The sequence below is a fragment of the Euprymna scolopes genome, chromosome 17 (genome assembly GCF_053919585.1).
Source record: "Euprymna scolopes isolate OS-2025 chromosome 17, ASM5391958v1, whole genome shotgun sequence".
In the NCBI taxonomy this organism is placed as follows: domain Eukaryota; kingdom Metazoa; phylum Mollusca; class Cephalopoda; order Sepiida; family Sepiolidae; genus Euprymna; species Euprymna scolopes.
Window position 1 is genome coordinate 87,396,242 of NC_136498.1, and position 10,872 is coordinate 87,407,113.

At 38.7% G+C, this 10,872-nt stretch overlaps 3 protein-coding genes across 3 annotated transcripts; all 3 read left to right on the top strand.

Moving 5' to 3' along the window:
- The first annotated feature begins 2,512 nt into the window (after positions 1–2,512).
- LOC145297027 (uncharacterized) lies at positions 2,513–4,810 on the top strand. Its single transcript, XM_080143251.1, has one exon. It carries the CDS (start codon positions 2,513–2,515, stop codon positions 4,808–4,810), a length of 2,298 nt encoding a protein of 765 aa, XP_079999377.1.
- A 135-nt stretch (positions 4,811–4,945) lies between these two features.
- On the top strand, positions 4,946–7,483 carry LOC145297028 (uncharacterized). The gene has a single exon (XM_080143252.1). The coding sequence runs from the start codon at positions 4,946–4,948 to the stop codon at positions 7,481–7,483; it is 2,538 nt and encodes an 845-aa protein (XP_079999378.1).
- Positions 7,484–7,487: 4 nt separating this feature from the next.
- LOC145297029 (uncharacterized) lies at positions 7,488–8,021 on the top strand. The gene has a single exon (XM_080143253.1). The coding sequence runs from the start codon at positions 7,488–7,490 to the stop codon at positions 8,019–8,021; it is 534 nt and encodes a 177-aa protein (XP_079999379.1).
- The last annotated feature ends 2,851 nt before the right edge of the window (positions 8,022–10,872 follow it).

Below are 10,872 nucleotides of genomic sequence, written 5' to 3' on the forward strand. Positions count from 1 at the left end.
AATCAAACTTTGCCCCAGCCATAGTTGTCCAGGAAAAGAGACAAAACGAAATAGCCGAAATAGCTTATGACCTTCACCTTCACCGAGGTGCACGACTTATATGATATTCACCGAGGTGCGCAACTTGACACACACAAAAAAAGCGTCTTAATCACCTGCTAACGCATGCGTCACTGTAACGTCCAATGACAACAACAAAAACAACCTTCTCACTCGACCTGCCTTTTATACCACTATCTCAATCCCTTCTCTTGCGCATGCGCTTGTAGATTCCTGACAACCTCGAGACTTCCGCTTATAAAAACCCAAGTTTTGTTGTCGCGAATGCCTATACAAGGCACAAACACGTGGGCGTTGGTTTTGTTGGTAAGTACTACACATAGTCGGCCTATTTAAATTTCTCCACGTCTGTAAATTTATTATCGATAAGTCCGACTCTAAGTCTAACTGTAATTTAACGTCCGTGTTTAAAATTCTAAGTAAGACGTATTTTCGACTGTTATTTTCGTCTTTCTTATTCATTCTCGTCTGTTGAACCCGAATTTTACTTTTCTTCTGCCATTTGCAGTGTGAGCTTTTGTGTCCTAGTTTTTTGCAATTAAAACATTCTTTGGTACGAAAAAGGCAATCCTTCGACCAATGCAAGTTTCCGCAGCGAAAACAAGGGGTTGAAGGCTTCTGGTTACCTTGTTTTTCGTGCTTAAGTGGAAGATAGCGTCTAGTTTCCGTTTTGTTTTTTGGAGAGTACCCTTTAGTTCTTCTCTGTATGTTCTTTATGTGTGCAAATACCAGCTTCTTCGATGTTCTAAAGAACATCGAAGAAGCTCCTTCTTGATACTAATTATTCTTTGGCAATCTTCCGCCAGCTTTTGTACAGCAAAGCATGGTTCACTTTCCAGTTTTGACAAAACTCTTCGACGGATCTCAGAGTCTCTTGTCGAAGTTAACCCCTGGACGAATATGAGGCACTTGAAATCATCGCCACTCAATTTTGACAATTTAAAATCGTCACAGCGTTTGTTAACAATCGAGGCGAAAGTCAAGTAGTCTACATCGTCTTTTTTCGTAAGATTCAAGCATGTCCACCGTCTATGGAACAGCGACGATTTCGAACTAAATAGTTCAGTTAGTCGTTTAACGGTTTCCGTAAACGTCAGATCGCTAGTCTTTTGTGGCAAGATATAGTCGGCGAATTTGTGTTCCGTAGCCCCTAATTTGCTGGGTAACAAACGGACTTTTATTTGGTCTGCCCAATTTCCACAGTCGATAATGTACAGGTCTTCATACCACCTGAAATACGTTTCAAATGTTCGATTTTCTTCAGCACAGTAGGTGAAATTATTTATTGTACTTAGTACCGCACTCTGGGAAAACGCTGTATCGCTGTCTGTAGCTTGATTCTTATTCATTAAAACCTGGAGTAGTGTTTCAGTTCTCTCTTTCTGCTCTCTTTGCAATGCAAAAAGTCTGTCATCAGCTCTCTTTTGCATTTGGATCATTCTTTCTTCTGCCTGCTGTAGTCTATCGTCATCTCTTCTTTGCTGGTCCATTTGAAATTCAATTAGACGGGTTATCGTCTCTTTCACATCTTCCATTGTGTCTCTTTATTTTATTTTCTCGAAGAGAATTTTTTTTTTTATTCTTTTAAGGGTATTTGTAACTTAAACGGAAGTAACAGCAAGGGAAAACTTTTATAATTTATGGCCTAGTATACTCTTCAGTAGCTGTAGCAGAAATTATAGATTAATTTTGCATACACTTATTTTCTCGTTGACACGTGTTCTTTTTGTCTCTGATATGCCAATAGTTCAGAAATGGGGGCAGATTTTTGTTTTACCGTAGAGAAAAAAATAGTACAATATACTACATACACCATGCAATATACAGCATGGAATATACAATACAATATAAAATATACAATATTACACATGCAATGTAAAATATTGTGGTAATTATTACTGACCAGAACTCGATGTGGAGGGGGGAGGCAGTGGAATTCTGGGAGGCAGTCGTTCAAGCAAAAGGTTTTAAAAAAAGTGCTTGGTCGACTGATTTTATAGTAGTAGTAGTAGTAGTTTGTTGTCCACCACATGGGTCGGACTGAACTTTGCGTAGCATCAACTTGTGGGTTATAAAACACCCCTATCGTTGATGTGTTAGTTGGACTTTTTTGTTTAGTCAAGTTACACGTTTCACAGTTACTATTACGAAGACAATTTGTCGTTGTAAGCAACGAGGCAATACGTTGCAACTCCAGTTAGCCGAGAAAAGCCGAGAAGGGTTCTCCACACAAGTTAAGAGTTTCATTGTTTTTTCCTTCTACGTCGAGTTCAGGTTTAGCCGTTGAGTTGCAGAAACGCCTCCCCCCCCCCTTCAGTCGGTTAAAATCCGATACTTTGCAACGTAACGGCAAAAAAAAAAAAAAAAAAAAATGAACGACCCTATTACTCGGAGGGAACTAGAGAGAAGGCTATCCCTTCTTCAAAGAAAGATAAGGGCGACTGTGGTGAGTATGGAAGAAGAACCTCTATCCTTGAATGTGTTTTTATCCTTTGAAAAGGATATAGAAGGATGGCTAGAGGAGCTAGAGGGTGTGTCTTGGAGTATGGAGGAGCAACTGGCTGCAGAAGAGGAAGCTGAATCGCTTGCTGAACTTTTTCAAGCTTCGTTTAGATTTAAGAGAGAGGTACGACAGAGACTGGGAGTTGTACGGACAGTCAGTGAAGGAAATACTTCAGAGGTCTCTATAGAAGATAGGAGGTCCACCAACGTTGAACCAACCTTCAACCCTCATAGTCAGGAAGCCACTAGTATCCCAGAAGCAACCAAATCCTTCAACCCAACCGCACATTCTTCCTTTTCAGTAGAACCTCCTTTTAAAATCAAACTGAAAGGGCCACATTTCAGTGGAAGGGATTTTGAAAGAAATAGAAGAAGTTTTAAGGACTTTCTCACTAAGTTTGAGAATTGTGCAATGTCTATACCATCGGCATCAGGAAAGCTATATTTTTTTAGGTGTTCTCTTGAGGGTAGAGCCCTTCAACTTATTGACCACTTGTCCATCTCCGAAGACAGTTACCCAGTGGCTCTAAAATTGTTGAAAGAACAATACTTGGATGAGGAAGAAATACGTGGCAAAATAATCCAAGGTATATTAGATTTTCGCTTGGAGAGTCCAAAAGACTTGGTGGGGTTGAAGGACTTTATGATAAAAACGCAGGCGGACGTATGGGAACTTAGAGCATCATACAGCTGTGACTTATATGATGACCAGTCGGCAGGTGCCATAATAATTTCTCAGGTATTGTTTGCAAAATTACCATCCAACATAAAAAATGAACTGATCAGGATTTCTGGAAAAACCTATCCAACATTATCAATAATCCTGTTGAAGACACCAGAAATTATTAAGCGTTTTTTTATTATTAGAAAACCTGAACAGCACCCTGTGACCAGGCTGAGGCCCCCACCTAAACTTAGGAAAGAAAGTGAAGAAGAATCACATTCCTCCCTGAAGGCTTTCAATGCCAAAGTGGAATCAAAACCACAAAAATGTGAGTTTTGTAAAAAGCACGAACATTCTTTAGAAAATTGTCCCTGCTACACCTCCCATGAAGCCCGGATTACAAGGTGCAATGAACTTTGGCTGTGTTTTAGATGCCTAAAAAAGACACATAGGGGAGCAATGTGCCCTTTGAGAACAGCTAAAAATAGTAGCTGTAGCAGCTGCACTGTTAAGGGCCACGTGACAGCAATGTGCCCAGACAAGAGAGGCAAGGTGCATGTGGACACCTGTGTGCATACGAATGACTACAGCTATGGTTTCATGTCTCCTGTAATCAACATAGTAGTAGGAAAGGGAAATAGCCAGTTGGAAATAAATTGTCTCCTGGACACCGGAAGCCAAAGGACCTACTTGGATACCTCTGTGCTGGAAAAACTGAATTGCATTTCTACAGCTAAAGAAAGTAGGTTGGAAGTGAAAACCTTTTGGGGCTCAGAGACAAGACCTTTTAAAGAGGCCACAGTGGAGGTAAGACTTATCCCTGAGAAAGTTCACACTCTTCAAATTCTGTCCAGTAATTTGAGTCTTTCGCATGAGTTACTGAAGCTTCCGCAGATAATTAAAAACCTGAAACAACATCAGTTAGCAACTAAGTACAATTCCCGGGACAGTTATATTAAGATTGAGGGGCTGTTGGGAGTTGACGCCATTCAATTCATAGAACCATTTGAAATCGTCCCCTGCATGTATGGAGCCGCTTTTTCCACACCGAGAGGACTTGTACCCTTTGGTAACAGCCGTTGCTTCATGTATGAGAATCAGTTAAAACCAAGACACAAAGTAAAGAGAGGGGCAAAATTTAATTATACCTCCTTGTTGGACAAAACACCTCCACTTTCAGCGTACAAAATTAATTTTGTGCTGAATCCAGAGGAGAAATACCCGTTAAAAGCTTGGTTTGAAGAAGGAAACGTCCAGAGAGGACTAGATAACATGTTTAGCATGGAATCACTAGGGTTACCTATCACAGAGGAATTCTCCACCGTGGATGAAGAGATGGTACAAAAGTTTAGGAACACTATATCCTACAAAGATGGCCGATACCATGTACAGCTGCCATGGTATGAAGACAAAGTGAAGTATGTGCCTTCTAACCACAATGCTGCTCTTAGAATACTAGAAAGAGTAGTTAAAGACCTGGAGAAGAAAGGCCTCTATAACCAATACGTAGACGTCTTTAGACAACAGGAAGACGAAGGGATTATAGAGGAAATAACAGTGACTTCAGAAGACTTTCAAAAGTAAATATGGATTCTGCACAGACCGGTACAAAAACTGACTGATCAGACGACCACGAAGGTGAGACCTGTGTTCAATTGTTCCCACAAGGGGGCAAATGCTACATCTTTGAATGAGGCAGCCTATCCAGGAGTCAACCTAATGGGAGACATGTTAGAACTGTTGATTCGCTTTAGGGCCAACAAATATGTATTATTGGCCGACATAAGGAAAGCATTCCTTATGATTCGTCTAGAGCTAGAAGAGGACCGCAATCGTTTTTGTTTCTTCTTGAAAAAAGGCAACAACTTGCATTGTTACAGATACTTTACCATCTTATTCGGTTTCAATGCAAGTCCATTTATATTAAATTATGTCTTAAAATATCATGCAGAAAAATTTCCTGCAGATGAATGTTCCCAAGTACTCAGGTCAAACTTTTATGTGGACAATTTGGTGAAAACAGGAAATGATGTAGATACTCTATCTACGTTATACTCAGCGGTGAAGGAACGACTGCAAGAGGGGAACTTTGAGATACAATCCTGTAACTCGAACAGTGCAGTGTTACAAGAAAAAATGGCGGCAGATGAAACTCTGTCAGGTTTTGATTCTGGTGTGGAGAAAGTTTTAGGGTATTTGTACAACCCCCAACATGATACTATGAAGGTCTGTTCGCACCAATGCGATGTAACCGCATCAACAAAAAGGAAAATGCTGTCTGAAGCTTCCAAAATATTTGATCCCTTGTCCCTATATCTTCCAGTGACAGTAAGGAGCAGAATGCTGATAGGAGAACTTTGGAGGCAAAAGTTGGATTGGGATGATGAAGTTTCAGAAGAGTCAAAAAAAACCTGGAAAGCTCTGGCAAAGGACTTAACAGAATTGGGCTCTGTATCATTTCCAAGGAGAGTCCTAGACGACAATAAGCCCCTAAAATTATTTCTATTTTGTGATGCCTCCAAAAGTGCATACGGTTTTTCAGCATATGCTGTACAAGATGGACAGTCTGCACTGGTGTTTGCTAAAGCAAAAGTAGCACCCTTAAAAGGTAAATCTCTACCCACTTTGGAGCTTTTGTCAGTGTTTCTAGCATTGAAATGTTTTCCCTTTATAAAGGAAGCCTTGAAGAACTCCTTGATAGAAAAAGTATATGTTCTAACGGACGCTCAAGTGGTATTGGCTTGGATACTATCAAAGTCGATAACCACAAAAAACATCTTTGCGCGCAACAGGCTGCAAGATATAACGCAAATGTCTGCAACAATCAGGTCAGAGATGAAGTTGGAGTTGAGTTTCCAATACGTGCCAACTAAGGAGAACCCAGCCGACTACATCACAAGAGGACTTTCCTTTAAAATATTTCAGGAACACCTTTCCTATTGGTATGAAGGCCCTGCATGGATAAAGCAGGAAGAAATTCGGTGGAACAAGCTCGAGTTAGGTTGTCTCTCGGAAGAACAAAAGGAATGCATTCATCCTGCAATGAATTTGTTTACGAGACACAACGAAAGTTCCCCTATAGTCTCTGTAGAAAGATTTTCCAACTTCAACAGATTAGTTAATGTAATGACTTTGGTTTTTAAGTTTGTCAACAAAACGTTGAAGAGAAGTGAGGACAATCACCTTCTGGCAAAAATCTATTTGATAAAGTTGATGCAAGGGGAATCTTTTGCCGCAGAGTTGGATTTTTTGTTGGATTCTGAAGGTAAGAGTCCACCAAAATTAGTGAAAAACTTAAACCTATTCCTGGATCCCTCCAATATCATTCGTTCAAGAGGAAGGATAGGTGGCTCGGAATGGCATTCCTATGAGGTGCAAAATCCAATTCTTTTAGGAAAAAGACACCATTTAACCGATTTGATCATAAAGGACACTCATCAGAGAAACCAACATTTGGGATTGGCAACAACCTTAAATGAAATAAGGTTAAAAGGATATTGGATACCACAAGCCAGACAGGCTGTTAAAAAAATTGTGAGCACTTGTGCCAAGTGCAAAAGATACAATGCCACTGCCTTCTCGACACCGAATGCAACAGACCTTCCTAGCTCTAGAGTAAATTTGGTAAGACCATATCTCCATACCGGTGTGGATTACACCAGTCACATCTGGGTTAAGGGAGAAGTGAAGGACTATAAAATGTATATCCTCATCTTCACGTGCATGGCTATCATAGCGGTTCACATAGAACTAGTCCCAGATATGAGTGTATCTTCATTCTTGCAGGCCTTTGTTCGTTTCACAAATGCGAATGGAATCCCCTCTCACCTCTACTCTGACAACGCACGGACTTTCATTTCTGCAGCCAAAATAATTGATCAGGGATTGATCACTGATGAGTTCAAGGAGAAGTTTGGTTCTTATCACCTTAAGCATTGTACCATTCCGCTTTATTCAGCTTGGTATGGAGGTACTTGGGAAAGGACAATCAAGACAGTTAAATCCTGTCTTTACAAAACTATAGGAAGGGGAAAGGTTGACTATTTTTGTTTATTAACCATGTTATCAGATATCCAGTGTGCCATTAATAGTCGTCCTCTGACTTATAAAAGCTCTAATGAAATGGATTGCCTAACTCCCAACTCTCTCATGAATCCAAATGTGGGTCAAGGTTTAATGATAAGATTGGACAATGAAGAACTGGGACTAACAGAGCCACTTAGCAGGATCGAGTTAAGAAAGTTTAGAAAAGTTTAGAAAGATGTGGCACAAAGATTACCTGTTGAGCCTGAGAGAAAGAACTCTTGAGTTATCTGACCCTTCCTTTGATAATGCCATCAAAAAGGGTGACATAGTGTTAATAAAGGACCCTCTTAAAACTAGACCATTTTGGTCTATAGGTGAAGTCCTGGAGTTGATTGAAGGAAAGGATGGGTTGGTTCGTTCAGCAAGAGTGAGAAAAGGAAATGGAGCTACATTAATCCATTCAATCAACCATTTATTTCCTCTGGAGATTAATTCTCTTTCTGAAAATGTGGATAATGAAATTCTTCATGAACCAGAGGATGTGCCAGATCAAAATATATCGTCCCCACCTGATGAGAGTGTTAGAATCTGGATTGGCCCTGCATGTGATAAACCAGAAGATTTCAGACCAATGGTGGCTTGTGATCAGTGTAATGACTGGTTCCACTTTGGTTGTGTGGGCCTGGTAGATGCACCCCAAGAAGAACAATGGTATTGTCCAACTTGCAGACCAAGGCGTCGGGGTAGACCCAGTTTGTTAGGGGTCTAAAAAGAACCAGAAATTTCAGGTGAAGGTCTCAGGCAAGACCTTAAAAACTGTAACTAAAAGATGAATTCCCTTCTCTTTTCCCTATCTCACATCCCGTAAAAGACATTTTTCTTTTTTCGTTTTTCTTTTTTTGATATGGGAATGTGTGGTAATTATTACTGACCGGAACTCGATGTGGAGGGGGGAGGCAGTGGAATTCTGGGAGGCAGTCGTTCAAGCAAAAGGTTTAAAAAAAGTGCTTGGTCGACTGATTTTATAGTAGTAGTAGTAGTTTGTTGTCCACCACGTGGGTCGGACTGAACTTTTCATAGCATCAACTTGTGGGTTATAAAACACCCCTATCGTTGATGTGTTAGTTGGACTTTTTTGTTTAGTCAAGTTACACGTTTCACAGTTACTATTACGAAGACAATTTGTCGTTGTAAGCAACGAGGCAATACGTTGCAACTCCAGTTAGCCGAGAAAAGCCGAGAAGGGTTCTCCACACAAGTTAAGAGTTTCATTGTTTTTTCCTTCTACGTCGAGTTCAGGTTTAGCCATTGAGTTGCAGAAATGCCCCCCCTTCATTCGGTTTAAATCCGACAATATACGATATAACACATACAATGTAAAATATACAATACAATATAAAATATACAGTATTACACATACAATGTAAAATATACGATATAACATATACAATGTAAAATATACAAGTGGACCTGTGTTCAGCAAAGTTACGGTTGTAAAAAAATTGTTCTAGGTTCCAGTTTTCAATAATAGATATCGTTATGCGAGCAGTATTTTCCTCACTCCGCTGGCGAGCAAAAGTTTAACCAACCGAAAAGAGTCTTTATTTTAAAGTGTTTTAAAAAACTGACAGGTGAAAAAAAATAATAGAAGGTATAATTTCCTTTCAGTGTGCGTGCATGCCGTTGCAAAAAATGGGTTGGACGAAAAAATAAAAAGAGAAAAACTTTTTTTTTAAAGTCATCAAAACAAAAAATGGCTCCCCAGCCCGTAAAAAGAATATTTGCCTTTTTCGCACTGTCTCTTTTCCTTTTCCTCTCTCGGAATAGTTCACACAAACAACTAGTCGGTCACAATAACCACTTTGTCATTAAACAAGAATTCATTCCCCGAAATTTCCGTAACAGAGAAAGAAAAAATTTTCAACATAAAGTCAATATGTAATTTACATAAAGCAATCTTGATTTAATTTTCCATAGAACGGATCGTTCTATGGAAAATTAAATCAAGATTGCTTTTTTTTTTTTGCTTTTTTAGCGAGCATCAAAAAAATCTACTAACAATTTCTTTGAGTAGATAAATTTAAGTGTAGACTTTTCTTTTTTATGTTGCAATTTTTCGTCGTTGAACTTTTGAGATTTTGTGTTGTACTTTAGAGAATTTGCAATGCCTATTTCTTACAGCTGGAGAGTTGAAGTTTTTGCGCATGAGTTCTTTTTAAAAAAAATTTTTTTTTTTTTTTTTTACATCCTTGCCGCCATTGTAGTGTAGGGAAAGGTGAAAATAGGAAAACACGATGACTGGTGAGAATATGAAGAACATTTATATCTAGAACAGGGTTAGTGATACAGGAAGATTAGTAAGTCCGTGGGGAGTCGTCTCTGTACAACATCCGAATAGCTCTCATTGAGCGGTCTATAGTTGCTGCTTATATGGCTAATGGATGAGTGATTATAAGGGTGTGTATGTCCCACAACAACAATAATAATATTAATAATAATAATATAAGTTCCCCAAGAGAGAGGAAAAATGAACCACCTGATGTACATGGACGATTTGAAACTTTTTGAAAGGGCCGAAAAGGAGCTAGAGACACTAATTAACCCTACCAGGATCTTCAGCCAAGATATCCAAATGGGCAAAACAAGAAGACAATATAATAAAGAAGCATTACAGGGAATAAAGAACACCTAAGCTGCATATCTACAAGTTCTACACCCCCATCATGCATCCCCTCTCATTGTTTCATCACCGTTCCTCCAATAGAAAAGTGATACCAAAGAGCCAAGAAGGGTCAAGGAGGATGGAAAGACTGAGGAGAGAGTGCTGGCCAGACCTCCGCTGGACAAACGCGAAGAGAACTGGGACCTTGGAAAGGCTTAGTGCCACTCAAATCCCAGTATAAATCAATGGCCACTGCCAGAAAGAAATCAATGGTAAGTGGTTGTTCCAATGGCGCAAATTTATTTGCAAATTCTATCGAAGGAGGTGGAGAGAGCTGGACGTCTGGAGAGACTTGTTGTCACTCAGCTTCCAGAGAACACCACAAGTCCCCAATCAGATCGTTTGTTGACTTGTGTGAAAGCTCCATGTGAGTCAATAATAATAATAATAATAATAATAATAATAATAATAATAATAATAATAAAAATAATATTGATGATAACAATGATAATAATAATTATTATAATAATAATGATGATAAAAATAAAATGATAATAATAATAATAAATAATATTCTTAATAGTAAAGATAATAATGGTAATGGTAATAATAAAATAGCAATAATAATGTTGATAATAATAGCAATGGTAATAATAATAGTATAATAATTATGATAGTAATAATAATGATAATGATTAAAGTAATAATAGTAATAATAATAATACTGTTAATAAACATTCTGATAATAATAATAATAATAATAATAATAATAATAATAATAATAATAATAATAATAATAATTCTGATTTCGTTTATGAACTTCGCTCTGGAAAGGGATGGGATCCATTTCCAGAGGATTTCCCTTAATCCCGGTGTAGGGGACTAAAAATTAGAGGACACCGGGGAAGAGTAATCTGCCCCTGCTCTAACACTTGTTGTTTTTCCCCCTTTGGTCACG